We start from the raw sequence: 26,512 nt of genomic DNA, 5'->3' as shown, positions 1-26,512 counted from the left end.
AATATCTGCAGCTTCTGCTTCTTGTTCCATGGGTCAGCTAATTACTACAAGCCGAGGAATCTGCTCATTACTATTTCACTAACTTGTGGTTTTGCCGCCTTGGAAGGGTTAAGACGTAACATTATAATGTTTTTTTTTCCCACAAATTAATTGTGTTTGCGCGGATGAGCCAAGACGCTGTGTCACACTATATGGCCCTTACTGCAAAGATCACTCGAAATGACTCATTCTATTTTGTGTTCATTTATTTTATTCTTCTATGAACTGATCAATGGGAAGAGACTGAAAATCTTCCTATAATTACAACCCTGGCTAGGAAAATACTTAACCTTTTGGTTGCCAGAAAAAGTTGCAAGACATAGTAACCCATCAACTTCAAATACAAAATTTAAAAAATCACATAAACACCACTTCTTATATATTCCTTATATGGCTACCTTGTATTACTATTATTTATAACTATAATATATCTATAGTGGGCATAAAATAATATATATTCATATATATAAACCTTGTCAATAAAGAACTTCATTTATTAGTAGACCTGTACATTCAGGTGTTTGGTTTTAAAACAATTGCCAAATATGGCTGCCGCAAGCTACAGTCAGCTCTTTTCAGAGTCAGATTTTTTTCTTGTCAAATTATAACCAGGGACGGCTCAACCATGGGACCAGGCAGCACTTGACATGAGGAAGCACTTCAGTGACTGAGTCAGTCACTGTCAGACCCAGACCACTTCTGTGTCTCCGTGGGGGAAGTTGCAGGCTCCCAGCCGCACAAAGATACAGAACTGGTCAGGACGACATTCAAGGTGGGAGAAGTGCATCTCTTCCCTAACTACCTTCCCACTTATTGCGTAATTGTGCATAAACATTAGTTGCATGCAGCGTACAGGCTAGTAGGTTGATATGCTAATCAGTAATGTTACTACTGGGGGGGGCGTCATTTCATTCTCGGACCCGGGCAGTACAATATTTTGAGCCGGTCCTGAGTGTAACAGATAAAGATCTGTACAAATCCATCTTTGTGTGTCGAACTTTAGGAAGTAAAAATTTGTTTTAAAACAAATCACCCATATGCATGTCTATTTATTAGCCTAATTCCTCAGATTCCAAACTGTCCTGCATTAGAAAAAAATCCAGTGTGACCCTTGACTGAAAAGGTTGGACACATATGGGATATATTATATTCCAACAAACTCCAGTAAAGTCTATTCAGAGCTTTGGTGTCGCTGCAAGTTGTCCTGTTTACAGCTGGAATAGTATCTAGACAAATGTAGGGCAATATGATATTACTTTTGGTTTACTTTCTTTAAATTGCTTATTTTCTCATCCCAGAGTCATATTACCCTGGGAATGGCTATTAAAAAGAAATAGGTTACTTTTCTAAGTAGGACTTGTTTTTATTGTGTTTTGCTTATTTAAATTGGATAAACAAATGCTAAATTTAATCTCATATAAATAAGTAGAGCGGAATTAAAATACATTTGTTCTTCCTTTTCTATTTTTGAAACTTATTGACCGACATTAAAAGTGATTTATCAAGCCTACAACTTCAGGATCTCACAAGTGAACCTGCAGTCAGTATTTATCAAGCAGTGGTCAGACACAAGTGAACCTGCAGTCAGTATTTATCAAGCAGTGGTCAGACACAAGTGAACCTGCAGTCAGTATTTATCAAACAGCGGTCATCAGACACAAGTGAACCTGCAGTCAGTATTTATCAAGCAGCAGTCATCAGACACAAGAGAACCTGCAGTCAGTATTTATCAAACAGCGGTCACCAGACACAAGTGAACCTGCAGTCAGTATTTATCAAGCAGCGGTCATCAGACACAAGAGAACATGCAGTCATTATTTATCAAGCAGCAGTCATCAGACACAAGAGAACCCGCAGTCAGTATTTATCAAGCAGCAGTCATCAGACACAACAGAACCTGCAGTCAGTATTAAGCAAGCAGCGGTTATCAGACACAAGAGAACCTGCAGTCAGTATTTATCAAGCAGCGGTCATCAGACACAATAGAACCTGCAGTCAGTATTTATCAAGCAGCGGTCATCAGACACAAGAGAACTTGCAGTCAGTATTTATCAAGCAGTGGTCATCAGACACAAGTGAACCTGCAGTCAGTATTTATCAAGCAGCGGTCATCAGACACAAGAGAACCTGCAGTCAGTATTTATCAAGCAGCAGTCAGACACACGAGAACCTGCAGTCAGTATTTATCAAACAGCTATCATCAGACACAAGAGAACCTGCAGTCAGTATTTATCAAGCTGCGGTCAGACACACGAGAACCTGCAGTCAGTATTTATATAGCAGCGGTTATCAGAAACAAGAGAACCTGCAGTCAGTATTTATCAATCAGCGGTCATCAGACACAAGAGAACCTGCAGTCAGTATTTATCAAGCATTGATTATCAGAAACAAGAGAACCTGCAATCAGTATTTATCAAGCAGCGGTCATCAGACACAAGAGAACCTGCAGTCAGTATTTATCAAGCAGCGGTCATCAGATACAAGAGAACCTGCAGTCATTATTTATCAAGCAGCGGTCATCAGACACAAGAGAACCTGCAGTCATTATTTATCAAGCAGCAGTCATCAGACACAAGAGAACCTGCAGTCAGTATTTATCAAGCAGCGGTCATCAGACACAAGAGAACCTGCAGTCAGTATTTATCAAGCAGCGGTCATCAGGCACAAGAGAACTTGCAGTCAGTATTTATCAAGCAGCGGTCATCAGACACAAGAGAACCTGCAGTCAGTACTTAACAAGCAGCAATCATCAGACACAAGAGAACCTGCAGTTAGTATTTATCAAACAGTGGTCATCAGAAACAAGAGAACCTGCAGTCAGTATTTATCAAACAGTGGTCATCAGAAACAAGAGAACCTGCAGTCAGTATTTATCAAGCAGTGGTCATCAGACACAAGAGAACCTGCAGTCAGTATTTATCAAGGAGTGGTCATCAGACACAAGTGAACCTGCAGTCAGTATTTATCAAGCAGTGGTCATCAGACACAAGAGAACCTGCAGTCAGTATTTATCAAGCAGCGGTCACCAGACACAAGAGAACCTGCAGTCAGAATTTATCAAGCAGCAGTCATCAGACACAAGAGAACCTGCAGTCAGTATTTATCAAGCAGCGGTCATCAGACACAAGAGAACCTGCAGTCAGTATTTATCAAGCAGTGGTCATCAGACACAAGAGAACCTGCAGTCAGTATTTATCAAGCAGCAGTCATCAGACACAAGAGAACCTGCAGTCAGTATTTATCAAGCAGCGGTCATCAGACACAACAGAACCTGCAGTCAGTATTAAGCAAGCAGCGGTTATCAGACACAAGAGAACCTGCAGTCAGTATTTATCAAGCAGCGGTCATCAGACACAATAGAACCTGCAGTCAGTATTTATCAAGCAGCGGTCATCAGACACAAGAGAACTTGCAGTCAGCATTTATCAAGCAGTGGTCATCAGACACAAGTGAACCTGCAGTCAGTATTTATCAAGCAGCGGTCATCAGACACAAGAGAACCTGCAGTCAGTATTTATCAAGCAGCAGTCAGACACACGAGAACCTGCAGTCAGTATTTATCAAGCAATGGTCATCAGACACAAGAGAACCTGCAGTCAGTATTTATCAAGCAGCGGTCATCAGACACAAGAGAACCTGCAGTCAGTATTTATCAAACAGCTATCATCAGACACAAGAGAACCTGCAGTCAGTATTTATCAAGCTGCGGTCAGACACACGAGAACCTGCAGTCAGTATTTATATAGCAGCGGTTATCAGAAACAAGAGAACCTGCAGTCAGTATTTATCAATCAGCGGTCATCAGACACAAGAGAACCTGCAGTCAGTATTTATCAAGCATTGATTATCAGAAACAAGAGAACCTGCAATCAGTATTTATCAAGCAGCGGTCATCAGACACAAGAGAACCTGCAGTCAGTATTTATCAAGCAGCAGTCATCAGACACAAGAGAACCTGCAGTCATTATTTATCAAGCAGCGGTCATCAGACACAAGAGAACCTGCAGTCATTATTTAACAAGCAGCAGTCATCAGACACAAGAGAACCTGCAGTCAGTATTTATCAAGCAGCGGTCATCAGACACAAGAGAACCTGCAGTCAGTATTTATCAAGCAGCGGTCATCAGGCACAAGAGAACTTGCAGTCAGTATTTATCAAGCAGCGGTCATCAGACACAAGAGAACCTGCAGTCAGTACTTAACAAGCAGCAATCATCAGACACAAGAGAACCTGCACTCTGTATTTATCAAGCAGTGGTCATCAGACACAAGAGAACCTGCAGTTAGTATTTATCAAACAGTGGTCATCAGACACAAGAGAACATGCAGTCAGTATTTATCAAGCAGCGGTCATCAGACACAAGAGAACCTGCAGTCAGTATTTATCAAGCAGCGGTCATCAGACACAAGAGAACCTGCAGTCAGTATTTATCAAGCAGCAGTCATCAGACACAAGAGAACCTGCAGTCAGTATTTATCAAGCAGTGGTCATCAGACACAAGAGAACCTGCAGTCAGTATTTATCAAGCAGCAGTCATCAGACACAAGAGAACCTGCAGTCAGTATTTATCAAGCATTGATTATCAGAAACAAGAGAACCTGCAATCAGTATTTATAAAGCAGCGGTCATCAGACACAAGAGAACCTGCAGACATTATTTATCAAGCAGCAGTCATCAGACACAAGAGAACCTGCAGTCAGTATTTATCAAGCAGCGGTCATCAGACACAAGAGAACCTGCAGTCAGTATTTATCAAGCAGCGGTCATCAGGCACAAGAGAACTTGCAGTCAGTATTTATCAAGCAGCGGTCATCAGACACAAGAGAACCTGCAGTCAGTACTTAACAAGCAGCAATCATCAGACACAAGAGAACCTGCACTCTGTATTTATCAAGCAGTGGTCATCAGACACAAGAGAACCTGCAGTTAGTATTTATCAAACAGTGGTCATCAGAAACAAGAGAACCTGCAGTCAGTATTTATCAAGCAGCGGTCATCAGACACAAGAGAACCTGCAGTCAGTATTTATCAAGGAGTGGTCATCAGACACAAGTGAACCTGCAGTCAGTATTTATCAAGCAGTGGTCATCAGACACAAGAGAACCTGCAGTCAGTATTTATCAAGCAGCGGTCACCAGACACAAGAGAACCTGCAGTCAGTATTTATCAAGCAGCAGTCATCAGACACAAGAGAACCTGCAGTCAGTATTTATCAAGCAGCAGTCATCAGACACAAGAGAACCTGCAGTCAGTATTTATCAAGCAGCAGTCATCAGACACAAGAGAACCTGCAGTCAGTATTTATCAAGCAGCGGTCATCAGACACAACAGAACCTGCAGTCAGTATTAAGCAAGCAGCGGTTATCAGACACAAGAGAACCTGCAGTCAGTATTTATCAAGCAGCGGTCATCAGACACAATAGAACCTGCAGTCAGTATTTATCAAGCAGCGGTCATCAGACACAAGAGAACTTGAAGTCAGTATTTATCAAGCAGTGGTCATCAGACACAAGTGAACTTGCAGTCAGTATTTATCAAGCAGCGGTCATCAGACACAAGAGAACCTGCAGTCAGTATTTATCAAGCAGCAGTCAGACACACGAGAACCTGCAGTCAGTATTTATCAAGCAATGGTCAGACACAAGAGAACCTGCAGTCAGTATTTATCAAGCAGCGGTCATCAGACACAAGAGAACCTGCAGTCAGTATTTATCAAGCAGCGGTCATCAGACACAAGAGAACCTGCAGTCAGTATTTATCAAACAGCTATCATCAGACACAAGAGAACCTGCAGTCAGTATTTATCAAGCTGCGGTCAGACACACGAGAACCTGCAGTCAGTATTTATATAGCAGCGGTTATCAGAAACAAGAGAACCTGCAGTCAGTATTTATCAATCAGCGGTCATCAGACACAAGAGAACCTGCAGTCAGTATTTATCAAGCATTGATTATCAGAAACAAGAGAACCTGCAATCAGTATTTATCAAGCAGCGGTCATCAGACACAAGAGAACCTGCAGTCAGTATTTATCAAGCAGCAGTCATCAGATACAAGAGAACCTGCAGTCATTATTTATCAAGCAGCGGTCATCAGACACAAGAGAACCTGCAGTCATTATTTATCAAGCAGCAGTCATCAGACACAAGAGAACCTGCAGTCAGTATTTATCAAGCAGCGGTCATCAGACACAAGAGAACCTGCAGTCAGTATTTATCAAGCAGCGGTCATCAGGCACAAGAGAACTTGCAGTCAGTATTTATCAAGCAGCGGTCATCAGAAACAAGAGAACCTGCAGTCAGTACTTAACAAGCAGCAATCATCAGACACAAGAGAACCTGCACTCTGTATTTATCAAGCAGTGGTCATCAGACACAAGAGAACCTGCAGTTAGTATTTATCAAACAGTGGTCATCAGACACAAGAGAACATGCAGTCAGTATTTATCAAGCAGCAGTCATCAGACACAAGAGAACCTGCAGTCAGTATTTATCAAGCAGCGGTCATCAGACACAAGAGAACCTGCAGTCAGTATTTATCAAGCAGAGGTCATCAGACACAAGAAAACCTGCAGTCAGTATTTATCAAGCAGCGGTCACCAGACACAAGAGAACCTGCAGTCTGTATTTATCAAGCAGTGGTCATCAGACACAAGAGAACCTGCAGTCAGTATTTATCAAGCAGCTGTCATCAGACACAAGAGAACCTGCAGTCATCAGACACAAGAGAACCTGCAGTCAGTATTTATCAAGCTGCGGTCAGACACACGAGAACCTGCAGTCAGTATTTATCAAGCAGCAATCATCAGACACAAGAGAACCTGCAGTCAGTATTTATCAAGCAGCGGTCACCAGACACAAGAGAACCTGCAGTCAGTATTTATCAAGCAGCAGTCATCAGACACAAGAGAACCTGCAGTCAGTATTTATCAAGCAGTGGTCATCAGACACAAGAGAACCTGCAGTCAGTACTTATCAAGCAGCGGTCATCAGACACAAGAGAACCTGCAGTCAGTATTTATCAAGCATAGGTCATCAGACACAAGAAAACCTGCAGTCAGTATTTATCAAGCAGCGGTCACCAGACACAAGAGAACCTGCAGTCAGTATTTATCAAGCAGCGGTCATCAGACACAAGAGAACCTGCAGTCAGTATTTATCAAGTAGCGGTCATCAGACACAAGAGAACCTGCAGTCAGTATTTATCAAGCAGCGGTCACCAGACACAAGAGAACCTGCAGTCAGTATTTATCAAGCAGCAGTCATCAGACACAAGAGAACCTGCAGTCAGTATTTATCAAGCAGTGGTCATCAGACACAAGAGAACCTGCAGTCAGTACTTATCAAGCAGCGGTCATCAGACACAAGAGAACCTGCAGTCAGTATTTATCAAGCATAGGTCATCAGACACAAGAAAACCTGCAGTCAGTATTTATCAAGCAGCGGTCACCAGACACAAGAGAACCTGCAGTCAGTATTTATCAAGCAGCGGTCATCAGACACAAGAGAACCTGCAGTCAGTATTTATCAAGCAGCGGTCATCAGACACAAGAGAACCTGCAGTCAGTATGTATCAAGTAGCGGTCATCAGACACAAGAGAACCTGCAGTCATTATTTATCAAGTAGCGGTCATCAGACACAAGAGAACCTGCAGTCATTATTTATCAAGTAGCGGTCATCAGACACAAGAGAACCTGCAGTCATTATTTATCAAGTAGCGGTCATCAGACACAAGAAAACCTGCAGTCAGTATTTATCAAGCAAGGTCATCAGACACAAGAGAACCTGCAGTCAGTATTTATCAAGCAGCAGTCATCAGACACAAGAGAACCTGAAGTCAGTATTTATCAAGCAGTGGTCATCAGACACAAGTGAACCTGCAGTCAGTATTTATCAAGCAGCAGTCATCAGACACAAGAGAACCTGAAGTCAGTATTTATCAAGCAGCGGTCACCAGACACAAGAGAACCTGCAGTCAGTATTTATCAAGCAGCAGTCATCAGACACAAGAGAACCTGCAGTCAGTATTTATCAAGCAGTGGTCATCAGACACAAGAGAACCTGCAGTCAGTACTTATCAAGCAGCGGTCATCAGACACAAGAGAACCTGCAGTCAGTATTTATCAAGCATAGGTCATCAGACACAAGAAAACCTGCAGTCAGTATTTATCAAGCAGCGGTCACCAGACACAAGAGAACCTGCAGTCAGTATTTATCAAGCAGCGGTCATCAGACACAAGAGAACCTGCAGTCAGTATTTATCAAGCATAGGTCATCAGACACAAGAAAACCTGCAGTCAGTATTTATCAAGCAGCGGTCACCAGACACAAGAGAACCTGCAGTCAGTATTTATCAAGCAGCGGTCATCAGACACAAGAGAACCTGCAGTCAGTATTTATCAAGTAGCGGTCATCAGACACAAGAGAACCTGCAGTCAGTATTTATCAAGTAGCGGTCATCAGACACAAGAGAACCTGCAGTCATTATTTATCAAGTAGCGGTCATCAGACACAAGAGAACCTGCAGTCATTATTTATCAAGTAGCGGTCATCAGACACAAGAGAACCTGCAGTCATTATTTATCAAGTAGCGGTCATCAGACACAAGAAAACCTGCAGTCAGTATTTATCAAGCAGTGGTCATCAGACACAAGAGAACCTGCAGTCAGTATTTATCAAGCAGCAGTCATCAGACACAAGAGAACCTGAAGTCAGTATTTATCAAGCAGTGGTCATCAGACACAAGTGAACCTGCAGTCAGTATTTATCAAGCAGCAGTCATCAGACACAAGAGAACCTGAAGTCAGTATTTATCAAGCAGTGGTCATCAGACACAAGTGAACCTGCAGTCAGTATTTATCAAGCAGCAGTCATCAGACACAAGAGAACCTGCAGTCAGTATTTATCAAGCAGTGGTCATCAGACACAAGAGAACCTGAAGTCAGTATTTATCAAGCAGTGGTCATCAGACCGCTGTTTCCCTAACTCTTCTCCACCTCTTAGGTGGAGAATTTCAATCTCGTCTGACCAAGGAGATTGACAGCTCCTACCCAATCATGATTGGCTATGCGCGGGCAGGGGGCTGGGTTGCACAAGAGTGCAACAGAATTCCGCACATATGTATGTCCCTGTCCAATGTCGCTTGATAAATCGAGCCCTATGTTTTAACATTGCTCAAGTCCAAAGTTATTTTTTATCACTTGAGATAGTCTACTACACAATGGAAAATGCTGCTCAAGCAAAAACCCTTAAATAATAGAATTCTATGTGGAAATGCACTAAAATTTATTTTAGATATCGCTTTAGCGCTAAGTTTATGTTGTGCTAAGCAGAAGGTGAGCAAGGAGTTGTGCTATTCATTTGGTATTTTGGATTTTATTTAACACAATTAACGCAGCATTTGTAATACAAGGGTAATGAGTCCGCCAATAGCTCTCCCTTCACTACTAATTAAAAGCATAGGGCACGCTAACATTATTTGTCCATTTAACGATACTTTGCTTTAAATATTAGCCATCCAGTTGTATTACCAGATTGTGTTATTCTTAGTGCAATATACAATATAGATAACATTGCACTGCCATGGAGAATCATAATGGTTATACAAGAACCAGCACTGATTGGTTAAAATGCAAAATTGTAAAAAGCACTGAGATATGGAGGCAGTCTGCAGAGGCTTAGATACAAGGTAATCACAGAGGTAAAAAGTATATTAATATAACTGAGATAAGGAGCAGTCTGCAGAGGATTAGATACAAGGTAATCACAGAGGTAAAAAGTATATTAATATAACTGAGATAAGGAGCAGTCTGCAGAGGCTTAGATACAAGGTAATCACAGAGGTAAAGAGTATATTAATATAACTGAGATAAGGGGCAGTCTGCAGATGATTAGATACAAGGTAATCACAGAGGTATAAAGTATATTAATATAACTGAGATAATGGGCAGTCTGCAGAGGCTTAGATACAGGGTAATAACGATGTAAAAAGTATATTAATATAACTGAGATAAGGAGCAGTCTGCAGAGGCTTAGATACAAGGTAATCACAGAGGTAAAAAGTATATTAATATAACTGAGATAAGGGGCAGTCTGCAGAGGCTTAGATACAAGGTAATAACGATGTAAAAAGTATATTAATATAACTGAGATAAGGAGCAGTCTGCAGAGGCTTAGATACAAGGTAATCACAGAGGTAAAAAGTATATTAATATAACTGAGATAAGGAGCAGTCTGTAGAGGCTTAGATACAAGGTAATCACAGAGTTAAAACGTATATTAATATAACTGAGATAAGGAGCATTCTGCAAAGGCTTAGATACAGGGTAATCACAGAGGTAAAAGTATATTAATATAACTGAGATAAGGGGCAGTCTGCAGAGGCTTAGATACAAGGCAATCACAGAGGTAAAAAGTATATTATTATTAACTGAGATAAGGAGCAGTCTGTAGAGGCTTAGATACAAGGTAATCACAGAGTTAAAACGTATATTAATATAACTGAGATAGGGAGCATTCTGCAGAGGCTTAGATACAGGGTAATCACAGAGGTAAAAAGTATATTTATATAACTGAGATAAGGGGCAGTCTGCAGAGGCTTAGATACAAGGTAATCACAGAGTTAAAACGTATATTAATATAACCGTGTTGGTTATGTAAAACTGGGGATTGGGTAATAAAGGGATTATTTATCTTTTTAAACAATAACAATTTTCCAGCAGACTGTCCCTTTAACCTATACTTTAAGTCCCTAAACTTGTATGCAAAATGAAGGGGGATATGAGGTAAATCATTGCTTTAGCGTCTATAGATAATCCCTTTATTACCCATTACCCAGTTTTGCACAGCCAAGTTGGTTATTTTAATACCTTGTATGTAAGCCTATCTTGACGGCCCCCTGATCACATGACTATTTGTTATCTATTGACTTGTATTTTAGCCAATTAGTGCAGTGTCAGTCACAACTTCTCGGGAGAGAGCACTATGTTATCTATATCGCTCACACGAACTAGCAATGCCCTGTTGTGAAAACCTAATAAAAAACATGTGATAAGAGGCTGTCTGTAGTGGCTTACAAACAGGCAGACATTTAGAGGTTTAAATGCTATAAAGTATATTAATATAACAATGTTGGTTGTGTAAAGCTGAGGAATGGGTAGTAAAGGCGTTATCTATATTTTTATACAATAACAATTTTGGTGTTGACTGTCCCTTTAATGTTGGCTACTGTATAACTAATTTTGCTCTTATAAAGTGCACTATTTAAATAAGCAATAGATTTTATTATAAAGACACTATTTTCTTACTCACATAGTAACAAACAATAAGAAAATAATCTGTTCTGCTTTTTAGAGGTTTATGTCGCAATAATACATTTTCAAATTAAACTTCGGAACGCTACGCTCTATAAAACAGAAAGTGTAAATACCAGGAAATACAAAGCTTTTGCTAGGAATAGATCTGAACTGATTCAAGTAATGTACAATTTAATAACCTCGTTCTTTGAAAGTTCATAGCTAAGATCAACTTTTATGAGTCCACACAGAAAATAATTCACCTTTTAACATTGTCTGTGGGAAAACTCAAACCATCAGATTATTTTGCAGATATAATACAGGCCAGAGTGACAAAAACAAAAGAATCAAGATTCAAAGGAACAGGGGACATTAGCAGAAATAAACTGAACCGTAACTTTTATTCTCTTAAGATGTTTTATCTAATGTATAAAATGAGTAAAAAAAAATCTGCCAGTGACTTGGATTTTCTATGAGATTGCTACCACTTCTTGATGGGAGGAGAATTCTAGGAACTGATACATGCTGTTATAAGCTCTGACATCCTACTAATAGGTAGAAGTACCCCTCTTATTATACATCAGTACAATTTGCTGATATCTAAAATTTAAATGTTCCATACTACAAAAGTCACTATCTGCTTTAATTATCTGGATTCAAGATCTTTCAAGTGGTAACCATATTTTGGTTAAATGTCTTTTTCAGTTTTTGACATTCTTTAGAATAAAAAGAGGATTTTGCAGAGATTAATACTTCTGTGAAACGTACTATAAATAATAAAAACTGTAAAGCAGACATTTGTCATTCTGGATATGGGAGTCTAATGGACTTTGGTACTTGGAAGATCTTTTCATGACCAGTTTTGGATAACTCACCTTGTTCTTTCAGTCGGATTATCTCAGTGTCAGATCCAAAGCTGTTCCAGGCGGTGCAGTTGTATATGGTTTGAAAGTCAGCCCTGACAATATTGCTGATAGTCAAAGTAGAGATAACTCCCTCGTCCGTACTGACTGTTTCCACTGTGTATCTGCCTGATGTTCCTGATTCCAGGACATTCTCCTTCCATGACCAAGCCTGTTTTACAAACACAATAAAGGCTACTCAATGTTACTGAAACCAACAAAGTGATTACTCCGTGAGTACAAAGTGATTACTCCGTGAGTACAAAGTGAAATTGTTTAGAACTTTGTAGTTTAGTCTTGGCCGACTTAAAGGATTGTTTCCCTTTACATTGTACTGAAATTACTGCTGTCAACAAATTTATTAAAGGGATAGAAAGGTCAAAATTAAATGTGCATGCATGCTTTTAATTATTTGAAAAATAAGCATTTTTGCGATATACTTCTATTAGCAAAAATGCTTCTAGTAAAAGTTATTACTGTTTTTCTGCGGCATATGCACATATCCTGTGGTGGGAGGGTACTCTCTACTCTGCTCTGCCTAAAAAAAAACCCTTAAAAGCTAATTAACCCCTTCACTGTCAGGAATTTCAAGTAAGGTGCACAGCTGCAATTAGCAGCATTCTATTAGCAGATTAGCATTTCTGAACAAAGAGGATTCCAGAGAAGCTTTTACAACCATTTGTCATATGGCTGCAGTAGCTGTGTGTAATTAATTTCAGTAAGAAATCCAAAGTTTGCGAAAAAGTTAGCAATTTTACTTTTTATATGATCGTATCTGGCCCCAAATAGTGGCATCATATATACCAAAATGGGCCTAGATCAATATCTTGGATTGTCTACTTTAAAATTATATATAGTTTTTACAGGTAAATTAAAAAAAATCAAAGCTCTGAGTAATAGCAAAAATGATAAAAATTCTCTGGAACTTTGTGCAAGTTTTTCTTCTGAAATTCCCGATAGCGAAGGGGTTAGATGCACTTTTGCAAGAATATTGTCGGATCAGGTCCGCAAGACCTTTAATAAATAGGCCCCAATTACTTATTTATAAATGTTCTTTGCTCAAGATGAGAGAGGTACTTTTTGGCAACGTGCATTTGAAGGGACATTAAACATTAAATATATGTTATAAGCAAAGTGCTGCCATATTGAAAGCTAACGTTCACTGTATTCCAGTGCTGACGTGTTTGCACATGTGCAGCAACTCTTCTTCAGATACCTTAAGTGTAACCTAGGTTTAAAAATGGCAGCACCCACGATTAGGTGCTGGAAATGTATTTAGGCCAGATAACCAGTGGAGCACTAATTATCGCTGGTGCGCAAGTGATATTAGCGCTCCACTAAGTAACTGCAAGTTAAGCGCAATGCGAACGAGAGCTCAGACATCAGAACCTAAGCGCAGCGAAGGGGGTAAGTAGTGCAGCGATGGCAGAAAATATAAATATATATGTATATGATTGTATACAAATATATTTATGTGTTAATATGTGTATATACATATATAAACACACACACATATATATATATATACGCATAATAACAAATAAATAAATATAAGCATATACATATATATTTACTGGGAACTGACAGTTCCCATAGATCGCAATATAAAGGCACTTTTCAGTGCCTTTTTTTCTAACAACCCACTCCCACCAACTTTAGCCCCCAAAATATTGCCTAGTACAGTTATTTTATTAAAACATAAAAATTGTACATTTTTTATTTTTAATAAACTACACACCATAGTGTTTTGGGGGCATTTGGGCACATTTATAAAATTAACCAGAGATCTGATCTCTGGCTAATTGTTACCGCAAGATCGATGTGACTTGTAATGGCTGGTTATTTATCGCACAACCGCAAATGGGCAAATTTGCCTGTTTTTACGGGTGCACGTTAAATTAGTGCTCCACTTGTATTCTAACCCTGAGGGGCATATTTAACAATGTGCGAGCGGAGATGACACGAAGTAATGTATCATGTCCGCTGCACATCGATACACATCGATAAATGCCGACCGCTTACACTGTCGGCATTTATCATTGCACCAGCAGTTCTTGTGAACTGCTGGTGCAATGCCGACCCTGCAGATTCGAGGCCAATCGGCCACTAGCAGGGGGTGTCAATCAACACGATCATATTTGGTTGGGTTGATTTCTGTCCGCCGCCTCAGAGCAGGCGGACAAGTTATGGAGCAGCGATCTTTAGACCGCTGCTTCATAACTTCTTCAAAACTCCTGTTTCCAGCGAGCCTGATAAATATGCCCCTATGTATTTAGTGATCCTTTAAATGTGAAAGATAGAAATAACTGGTTAACCCCCCCCCCCCTCTGTTAGCATTCCTAGATTTTAAGGTTTAAAGCTACTCTGGCTAAATGCAAAAGATTTTCGATTTGGATGTTATATAAAACACAAATTCAAGATAAAAACGTCACTTGTATTGGACTGACACATCATGTTGACTAGCTGGCTCAAATCACCCAGGATAATCTCAGGATTACTGTTACCTTCTGGTTGTAATCTGATGGATCAATTTATATTGGGATTTGGGTTTCCGTAATTATGTGACAGCACCTTTTTCATCACATGGAGGAAAGATGCTAAATCTCAACCATATTGTAGGATTTCAACCAAGCACCAGATTTATAAATATGTAAGTCAGACTTGACACTGTAAAAATAGCAAAAGCCTTTTCTAAATTTCATCAAAATTCCAGCCTACCCGTCCTATGTGTCTGAGCTGCCAATCATAAAGCAATTTAATATTGTCAAACCTAGAAGCTAAAGTGCCGAAATTGCATGATGATTTCCCATTAAAGCAATCATAGGCGAAGACAGAAGTATTGAAGGACTTCATTAATTTTCTTTTTAACCTTTTTTTTCCATTGAGTGCGACATGAAAAGTTACTCAAACAAGAATACTTTGCACAATTCATCCTCAAGTGCTACCGTATGAAAACCAACCGCACCAGCACATTTTGCAGGGTCCAAAAGCGAGATTTAAACAGTTGCTGATAGTTTTGTTACTGGACAATGATCTTGCTGCCTAACGCTTTGCTTTTAGAACTTCCAGCTAAAATACACATATGCTGCCTCCATTTCCTGGAGAGAAATCAGATTGAGATTGTGACTTAGGGGTCGATTTATCAAAAGGCTTTCGCCAGCCTTTGTGCCCCTACGGCTCTTGTGAGAACCTGCAGGTCGTATTTAACAAGCAGCGGTCATCTCCGACCATGGAGATTGACAGCTCCTGCCTGCGCGTGATTGACTGTGCACGGGCAGGGGGCGGGATTGCACGTGAGCGCAAAATAGCGCTCGTGAGCAATGCTGAATTCCACCAGAGGAATTTAGCCCGCCAGAGGCGACCTGCGCTTAAGTGCGCCCCTGTCCACCTCAGCTTGATAAATCGCCCCCATAACAAGGCATTGATGGAGAATATCATTCAATCATTTTCTATCAAGCATATAAAAAAAAGCAAATGTTATTTATTTAATCTATATTTGGCAGGAAAAAGGGTTAATGTATAAGATACTGAGGGAAATAAGAGTTAATTGTATTCCACGCAGCAGCAGGAACATCTTTTTAAGGGCAAGATAAGTCGCACGGAAAATCAATTGCGAAAAAGCATTTGGGGTTGCGCAGGTATTACAAGTTGCAAAATAACATATTTATCCAAACAGCCAAATCGTGTGCGCGTTCACTTTTTCCCTCGTAGAAGTTAATGGAGAAGACAAATAGAAAAAACTCCACTAAAACCCTAATCTGTGGCGCAAAGTCCATGACGTATTCTCCTTTAAAAGTGTACATGAAAATGCGAATATTTCATATTGCGAAAATGTTTTCGTAATGGAATATGTTCTATTTATTTATAAATAAATATTTCTCTATATATGTGATTATTTTTGGACGGATTATCTATTTGTTGTGAGATATGTATATGAATATATTTGTATGTCTAGATATCTCGAGGTCTATATGCAAATATCGCTTTGAAAATCCCTCAGGATATTGTTTAATGTGCATAAGATAATGTAATGTAAACTATTTTTTATTATTTCCATAGTATCTCTATACATATAAATGCATGTTTCTCTATGTATGTGTATGTATGTATGTGTATGTATGTGTATGTATGTATGTGTATGTATGTATGTGTATGTATATCATTGTAAAATCCCTGCGTCTGCTTTTTTTTGCTAACACCCGAGATCTCCTATCTTTGAGCCCTTATTACTTTTGTGTGCAATACTTTTTTAAAATAATATTTATTATATGGGGCGCGATCCGATATACAGTGCAGGTTTTGGCGCAAGCGTGGAAACCTGCGCCGCCCGTAGTTTCAGCTCGCAACTCGAGCTATCACATATATGGCGCCGTTAGATTCTAAAGTGCCGTAAGTCTGACAAACTAGCGATGTCCAGAAATCTGCGTAAGTACAAATTTCTGGAGTCGCCAGTGACTTACGGCACTTTAGAAACTGCCGCTGCATAAAAAAACTCACTGTTATAAAATCACCCGTTACTGTCTAACACGCCTCCCAAACATAGCCCGACACGTATACCCCTCTATCCGCAATCCCCCCTCTCACGCCTAACAATATATTAACCTCTAAACCGCCGCTCCCGGACCCCACCGCCAGCTACATTAACTATATTACCCCCTAATATGATCCCCCTACACCGTCGCCAGCTACATTAAATGTTTTACCCCCTAATGTGAGCCCCCTACCCCGCTGCCACCTACATTAACTATATTACCCCCTAATATGATCCCCCTACACCGCCGCCACCTATATTAAAATTATTAACCCCTAATCTAATCCCCCTATACCGCCGCCACCTATATTAAATTTATTAACCCCTAAAATACTAAAATTTCCCTACCACTAAACCTAAGTCTAACCCTACAAATAGCCCTGAAAAGGGCCTTTTGCGTGGCATTGCCCCAAAGTAACCAGCTCTATTACAAGCCCTTAAAATGGCCTTTTGCGGGACATTGCCCCAAAGTAACCAGCTCTATTACCAGGGCCTATTTGTAGGGTTAGACTTAGGTTTAGTGGTAGGGAAATTTTAGTATTTTAGGGGTTAATAAATTTAATATAGGTGGCGGCGGTATAGGGCGATTAGATTAGGGTTTAATAATTTTTATATTGGTGGCGGTGGTGTAAGGGGGTCAGATTAGGGGGTAGTACATATAATATAGGTGGCGGCGGTGTAGGGGAATCATATTATGGGGGTTAATATAGTTTAAATAGGTGGCGGCGGTGTAGGGGTCTACATTTTCGCCACGTAAGTCCTTACGCTGTATATTGGATACCAAACTGAGCGGGTTTGGTATACCTGTCTGTGGGCCAAAAAACTACGACCGAAGGCAGAAATATACGAGCGTAACTTCTAGGTTACACCGTATATAGGATACCAAACCAGCACAATATTTGGCGTCGCCGGCTTTTGCGGGCGACAATTTATATCGGATCGCGGCCATGGTGTTAATATTTTGTAATGTATTTTTGAAGTGTTTTGTGAAACTTTTATGTTGCAGAAAAATGTTAACTACAGCTCTTCGAACGCGGAAAGAATAGTTGGTAAAAGGCGATTGCATGCACGCAATCAAGATTTATCAAGACTTGTAATATCCGCACAATGAAAAATGATTTTGAAAAGACCATATCCCGCACAGAAAACCAATACAGCATGATTTGTAATTTTGTCCTAAATGGGCTGAGCTCTATTTCTCCACATACTGTAAGGTTGCTTTCAGCTGATGCCTCTTCTTTACTTATACATGTATAGCTTTTCTACATAGAATACTGCAATATTCATAGATTCAGTATGGGTGGTGTTTCAATGCGCAAAATCAACACTTTTTCAATGTCAAAATAAAGATAAAGGAACTACATGTAAACAACTTCAAACACTCCAGCAGGTAGGTTTACCAGGCATATAGTACTCAACCGGACAGTCCAGTATTTTAGAAAACTGTCTAGTAAAATTTGTACAAAAACACTGGGTACTTAAATGTAAAAGAGCCTCCTATGCCTCTATGTATTACAAATATGGTACAAAAAGAAGTAACACTGAGCAATTTCTATAATATGTGTAACAGGCAGCCATAGGGGTGATAAATAATTTGTGTGTGTTCCTAGCAGTCAGAGGAGTGAAATCACTACTGTGTATGTGTGTAACTGGCAACCGAGGGGATGAAATGACTACTGTGTATGTGTGTAACTGGCAACCGAGGGGATGAAATGACTACTGTGTATGTGTGTAACTGGCAACCGAGGGAATGAAATGACTACTCAGTTGTGAAAAATATTCATGGTGGTATCAAGTGTAGGACTTTTGAGGGCATTGTGTAGGTTGTGTAGCACAGCTGGCAACTCTATGGCAGCAGGTAAAACTGATCAGTGGGGAAACATTAAATGTGATTTAATAAGCAGCAGATAAAGATAGAAGATGCCATCTGGATGAAGTTTTCTTTCTGCCTGGACTGTAAGAGGCCACCTGGATGAAGACTTCTTGCCGGCTGGATGAAGATGTAAGAGGCCACCTGGATGAAGACTTTGCCGGCTGGATGAAGATGTAAGAGGCCACCTGGATGAAGACTTTGCCGGCTGGATGAAGACGTAAGAGGCCACCTGGATGAAGACTTTGCCGGCTGGATGAAGATGTAAGAGGCCACCTGGATGAAGACTTCTTGCCGGCTGGATGGATGCTTCAAGCAGGACTTCAATAAATGTAAGTGGATCGTTGGGGGTTAGTGTTTAAGGTTTTTTTGGATGGGTTTTATTATTAGTTTAGGGTCTGGGCAGTAAAATAGCTAAATGCCCTTTTAAGGGCAATGCCCATACAAATGCCCTTTTCAGGGCAATGTGGAGCTTAGGTCATTTTAGATTTTTTATTTTTTATTTGGGGGGGTTGGTTGGTTGGTTGGGTGGTGGGTTTTACTGTTGGGGGGTGTTTGTATTTTTTTTTTACAGGTAAAAGAGCTGATTTCTTCGGGGCAATGCCCCACAAAAGGCCCTTTTAAGGGCCATTGGTAGTTTATTGTAGGCTAGGGGTTTTTTATTTTGGGGGGGCTTTTTTATTTTGATAGGGCTATTAGATGAGGTGTAATTCTTTTTTATTTTTGATAATGTGGTTTGTTTGTTTTCGTAATTTAGTGTTTTTTATGTTTTGTAACGTAGCGTTTATTTATTTTTTTGGTAATTTAGTAATTTGTAATAAGTTTTAATAGTATTTTTAAATAATTTTAGTAGGGTTAGGTTTTTTTAATATGTAATTTAGTTTATTTAATTGCTGGTTTAATTTAATTGTAATATAATAGTTAGCGTAGGTTAATTAATAGTTTAAAAATAGTTTCTTTAAATTCTACAAGTAAGTTTAAATTTAATTTTAATTTAAGGTTAGCGGGTTGTTAGGTTTAGGGGTTATTAGCTTAATTTAGTTTATGGCGATGTGGGGGGCTGGCGGCTTAGGGGTTAATAGGTTTGGTTAGTGGTAGTGATGTGGGAGGCCAGAGGTTTAGGGGTTAATACGTTTATTTAGTGGCGGCGGGGTCCGGGAGCAGCCGGTTAGGGGTTAATAACTTTATTTAGGTTGCGGCGGGGACCGGGAGCGACGGGATAGGGGTTAATAACTTTATTTAGGTTGTGGCAGGTCCGGGAGCGGTGGGATAGGGGTTTATAACTTTATTTAGGTGGCGGCAGGGTCAGGGAGCAGCAGGATAGGGGTTAAACTTTTTAGTATAGTGGTGACGTTTAGTAACAGGGTTTAAATAAAGTTGGTAAAAAGCCGAATAGACGCGAGATCGATGACTGCTAGTTAACAACAGTCTGATGCTCATTGCCCCATACTTGGTGCGCGTCTTTTTGCCGGCTATTTTTATTAATATGGAGAGCTTATTGAGATACGCAGCCACGATGTTAGGCGAGCGTATTGATGCCATCGAATGCAACACAGTTGACGGCAATTTTAAGCAGCTTTCTAATTTACTCCTATTATCAATTTTTCCTCATTCTCTTGCTTGAGGTATTAAAATTGGACCTGGAGGGTTCACTGGAGCCAGGTGGCATTTCACAGGAGGCACATAGGGATATATTCTGGCTAATAATGTTTTATTTAAGTATAATGTCAGTTGGGTATGAGCATACTCTCATTTGAAACCTTACTATGCTAAACTTTAATTTTTGTCAGTGATGATTATGGTTGGGTTAATATTGTAGTAGAAAAAGAGTTGGGGTTATTAGTTAATTCTTGAACACAGGCAGCATCATTTCCTAAGCTGGCCCTGTGTTCTGTTGCTGCATAGTTTTTTAACCCAATTCATTATAATGGAAGCAACTGCCTTTTCTTAGACGGGTACCTTCCTGATTGCAATACATTTCCCTCAATTTACTGTGCTCTGTGCAGCCAAACATAAATTCTAATAGTGAATGTATAAGCTCGTAAGCAGGTACGTGTGGGATGGCAGCAGCGTGCACAGATGGTAATAGTGAGATTGCCAGGCACACATAGGTTGGAATATATCAGGTCCTGCTAATGGGTCATAATATTGATCTAATTATTTTAGATTTTATTATTTAAAGGGACACTAAAGGCAACATTAAACTTGTATGATTCAGACAGAGCATGCCGTTTTCAGAGACTTTCCAATCTCCTTTCCCTATGAATTTGTGCACAATCTTTTTATATGCAGGCTTTCTGAGGCACCGGTTACTACTGAGCAGTGAATATGTAGATGAGTTTGTGATTGGTTGCTGGCTGTTACATGGTATGGGGACTGCAAGTAAATTCTGAAATTTGTCAGAAACAAAATCTATTGTTTTTTTTTTAATATAAATTCAAAGTGAGTGCAATTGCGCTGCCTTTTTTATTAAGAAAGTTTAAAGTATTTTATGGTCCTTTCATTTTTTTACACATTTTCCCTTTTTTAAGGCCTGGGCAGTGTACAGGGTAGGTAAAAAGATTTAGCAAATTTTACAGCATCTCTATCTGAATCATTAAAGGGGCAGTAAATCTAGAAAATAATTTTATATAATTCTGCACATAGTGCATAATTATATAACATTATCTTAGCCAAACTTTATTTAACATAATATTGCCGGTGAAATTTGATTAAAAAAGAGGGTTTTTCAGACCCCTGCTCTTGATCTACTGAGCGGGTCTGATTTTCCCCCTGAGCGCATCTGGGCAGCTGTCTAGTCACAGCCCAGCCCAATCGCGCCATTACACTCAAGGTAGCTCGCTCCCGCTCAGTAGAGCAAGAGCGGCGGTCTGAAAAACCCTCTTTTTTTAATCAAATTTCACCGGCAATATTATGTTAAATAAAGTTTGGCTAAGATAATGTTATATAATTATGCACTATGTGCAGAATTATATAAAATTATTTTCTAGGTTTACTGCCTCTTTAATGATTTAGATAGAGTAGCAATTTTAAGCAACTTTCTAATTTACTCCTATTATCAATTTTTCTTCGTTCTCTTGCTATCTATAAAAAGCAGGGATGTAAAGCTTAGGAGCCAGCCCATTTTAGGTTCAGTACCCTGGATAGCGCTTGACAGTGGCTACATTTAGCAAACCAATAAACAAGCATAACCCAGGGTGCTGAACCTAAAATGGGCTGGCTCCTAAGCTTTACATCCCTGCTTTTTAAAGATAGCAAGAGAAAGAAAAATAAATTGATAATAGGAGTAAATGAGAAAGTTACTTAAAATTGCTGCTCTATCTGAATCAATAAATAAAAAATGTGGGTTTATTATCCCTTTAAGACCAGCACTTTTCTACCAGCAGCCTTAGCCGGGATCCGCACAAGGAAACAGGGACCTCCGTCTTACATACCCCTGTGCCTCCCTGCTTCACTGTACACCTCTTGTCTCTGGTCATTTGTAGTAAAACCACTCACATTACTGGTCACTTTCTTCCAACAAACCTAGAAATATTATAAGTCCCCCATGAAATGCTTGATATTTAATCTGTTAGGGGTCATAAACAGGACAGGGTAAACATAAATGTCAGGTCACTCCAGCAGGTACAAGGCGTACAATCCAGCTCTTGCTACAGCCAAAAGCAAGATAAGTGGCTAATTTCTCACCATTTATTGGTTATAACTTATGGTAGGTAAACAAAAGGCAATTTAGTTACCTGAGTAGATTTATTGTGTTAACCCTATCATCATCAAGTCACACAATGTACTTGCAAATATATACAGCTGAGAGAGGCATGGAAATAAAAAGTAACCTTTCATGATTCAGATAGAGGGTACAATAAATAAAATAAAAAACATTTCAATTACTTTCTATTTTCAAATGTACATCTTTCTCTCTGTATTCTTTGTTAAAACGTAGCACGTGTCATGAACACTATTTGGCAGCACTGTCTGTAACAATCTTTGTAACATTGTTATACATGTAGTGCTCAAGGGGTCTATTTATCAAGCTCTGAAAGGAGCTTTATGCCCCGTATTTCTGGCGAGCCTTCAGACTCCATAACCTATCTGCCTGCTCTGATGCGGCGGACAGACACCGCCAAAAATCAACCCAATCCAATACGATCGGGTTTATTGACACTCCCTTCTATAATCACATTTGATTCCTTCTCTTGTTATTCTTTGTTGAAGAGATATCTAGATAGTGCTGCCATCCAGTGCTCTTACTAATGTATAACATTATTATAAAACTGCTGCCATCTAGTGCTCTTGCTAATTTATAGCATTATTATAAAACTGCTGCCATCTAGTGCTCTTGCTAATCTATAACATTATTATACAACTGCTGCCATCTAGTGCTCTTGCTAATGTATAACATTATTATAAAACTGCTGCCATCTAGTGCTCTTGCTAATGTATAACATTGTTATAAAACTGCTGCCATCTAGAGCTCTTGCTAATGTATAACATTATTATAAAACTGCTGCCATCTAGTGCTCTTGCTAATGTATAACATTATTATAAAACTGCTGCTATCTAGTGCTCTTGCTAATGTATAACATTGTTATAAAACTGCTGCCATCTAGCGCTCTTGCTAATGTAGAACATTGTTATAAAACTGCTGCCATCTAGTGCTCTTGCTAATGTAGAACATTGTTATAAAACTGCTGTCATCTAGTGCTCTTGCTAATGTAGAACATTGTTATAAAACTGCTGCCATCTATTGCTCTTGCTAATGTATAACATTGTTATAAAGCTGCTGCCATCTAGTGCTCTTGCTAATGTATAACATTGTTATAAAACTGCTGCCATCTAGTGCTCTTGCTAATGTATAACATTGTTATAAAACTGCTGCCATCTAGTGCTCTTGCTAATGTATAACATTGTTATAAAACTGCTGCCATCTAGTGCTCCTGCTAATGTATAACATTATTATAAAACTGCTGCCATCTAGTGCTCTTGCTAATGTATAACATTATTATAAAACTGCTACCATCTAGTGCTCTTGCTAATGTGTAACATTATTATAAAACTGCTGCCATCTAGTGCTCTTGCTAATGTATAACATTATTATAAAACTGCTGCCATCTAGTGCTCTTGCTAATGTATAACATTATTATAAAACTGCTGCCATCTAGTGCTCTTGCTAATGTATAACATTATTATAAAACTGCTGACCATCTAGTGCTCTTGCTAATGTATAACATTATTATAAAACTGCTGCCACCTAGTGCTCTTGATAATGTAGAACATTGTTATAAAACTGCTGCCATCTAGTGCTCTTGCTAATGTATAACATTGTTATAAAACTGCTGCCATCTAGCGCTCTTGCTAATGTGGACCATTGTTCTAAAACTGCTGCCATCTAGTGCTCTTGCTAATGTAGAACATTGTTATAAAACTGCTGTCATCTAGTGCTCTTGCTAATGTAGAACATTGTTATAAAACTGCTGCCATCTAGTGCTCTTGCTAATGTAGAACATTGTTATAAAACTGCTGCCATCTAGTGCTCTTGCTAATGTAGAACATTGTTATAAAACTGCTGCCATCTAGTGCTCTTGCTAATGTAGAACATTGTTATAAAACTGCTGCCATCTAGTGCTCTTGCTAATGTATAACATAGCTGCCTGTTGTGCATTGCTGTTCCTTCAGCAAATGATAACAAGAGAAACATAAAGAAAATGTTTGGGTTTCCTGCCCCTTTAATATGCAAATGACTGCTGTATTAGTTAATTCTGAGATTTCTAGGGAGATATAAGATGAAATTGATGAGCATTTAACCTCTTGGCTGCCAGACACAGTCGCAATGTATTGCTATTCAAAGTGCTGTATCCTCATCTGGCAACCAATGGGTTAACTTTTATTAGCCATCTTTAAAACAAAACAAAAATATCACAAACTATTTTATTAATTCACAATTCCTTAATGATTACTATTTAATTACCACCCATCCAAGCAATCTGCACAATATACTATATACCTGTGTTTGTGAGCACAGATGAACACTGGGCGGTGCGTATCTTTGCCCGCTTGTCGTTATTCGCTTTAATCAGTAATCTAGACTTTGTACATCTATCAGCACTGAGACTATGAGATCTGCTGAAACCTGCTGCTTATTTGTGAGCTTATGTGGGAGGTAGATATAATAATAGGAATACGCTGAGAGCCCTCTCCTCCTCAACTGGGAGCCTGCAGGGTCTAATATTGATATAAAAAAGATCAAAGATGTCCTCATTTTATTTTTGGAAGCTGAACAACTCTCTTTTAAAGCGGCTTTAGTGGTTGTGAGAGGAGGTTTAGTCTAACAAAATGTCAAATGATTGTTTAATACTGACAGGAGCATATAACACTTATACACAAGAGCATAACACACATACACATGTGTACATACACACAATGAGCATATAACACACATACACACGTGTACATACACACAATGAGCATATAACACACATACACACGTGTACATACACACAAGAGCATATAACATGCATACACACGTGTACATACACACAAGAGCATATAACACACATACATGTACATACACACAATGAGCATATAACATACATACACACGTGTACATACACACAAGAGCATATAACATGTATACACACGTGTACATACACACAATGAGCATATTACACACATACACACGTGTACATACACACAAAGAGCATATAACACACATACACACGTGTACATACACACAATGAGCATATAACACACATACACACGTGTACATACACACAAGAGCATATAACATGCATACACATGTGTACATACACACGAGAGCATATAACACACATACACACATGCACATACACACAAGAGCATTTAACATGCATACACACGTGTACATACACACGAGAGCATATAACATGCATACACAGGTGTACATACACACATTGAGCATATAACACACATACACACGTGTACATACACACAAGAGCATATAACACACATACGTGTACATACACACAAGAGCATATAACATGCATACACACGTGTACATACACACAAGAGCATATAACATGCATACACACGTGTACATACACACAATGAGCAGATAACACACATACATGTACATACACACAATGAGCATATAACACACATACACACGTGTACATACACACAAGAGCATATAACACACATACACACGTGTACATACACACAAGAGCATATAACATGCATACACACGTGTACATACACACAAGAGCATATAACATGCATACACACGTGTACATACACACAAGAGCATATAACATGCATGCACACGTGTACATACACACAATGAGCAGATAACACACATGCATGTACATATACACAATGAGCATATAACACACATACACACAAGAGCATATAACACACATACACACGTGTACATACACACAAGAGCATATAACACACATACACACGTGTACATACACACAAGAGCATATAACATGCATACACACGTGTACATACACACATTGAGCATATAACACACATACATGTACATACACACAATGAGCATATAACACACATACACACGTGTACATACACACAAGAGCATATAACATGCATAAACGTGTACATACACACAAGAGCATATAACACACATATACATGTGTACATACACACAAGAGCATATAACATGCATATACACGTGTACATACACACAATGAGCATATAACATGCAAACACGTGTACATACACACAATGAGCATATAACATACATACACACGTGTACATACACACAAGAGCATATAACACACATACACATGTGTACATACACACAAGAGCATATAACATGCATATACACGTGTACATACAAACAAGAGCATATAACACACATACACACAAGAGCATATCACAT

General features: G+C 39.2%; 1 protein-coding gene and 1 long non-coding RNA gene across 2 annotated transcripts in view; one reads left to right on the top strand and one right to left on the bottom strand.

Annotated features, from left to right (window-relative positions):
* KIRREL3 (kirre like nephrin family adhesion molecule 3) overlaps nucleotides 1-26,512 on the bottom strand; it is a 1,250,147-nt gene that overhangs the window by 142,275 nt on the left and 1,081,360 nt on the right. Inside the window, exon 12 of the mRNA XM_053691559.1 lies at nucleotides 12,209-12,407. Within this exon, the coding sequence (XP_053547534.1) occupies nucleotides 12,209-12,407 (199 nt within the window). The remainder of the gene's footprint in view (nucleotides 1-12,208; nucleotides 12,408-26,512) is intronic.
* Nucleotides 1-26,512, top strand: part of LOC128639265 (uncharacterized) — a 198,748-nt gene that overhangs the window by 118,767 nt on the left and 53,469 nt on the right. The gene's annotated exons all lie outside the window — the stretch shown is intronic.

The sequence above is a fragment of the Bombina bombina genome, chromosome 8, assembly GCF_027579735.1.
Source record: "Bombina bombina isolate aBomBom1 chromosome 8, aBomBom1.pri, whole genome shotgun sequence".
Lineage (NCBI taxonomy): Eukaryota > Metazoa > Chordata > Amphibia > Anura > Bombinatoridae > Bombina > Bombina bombina.
The sequence above is the reverse complement of the archived record's forward strand: the minus strand, read 5'-3'. Positions and strand labels throughout refer to the sequence as shown.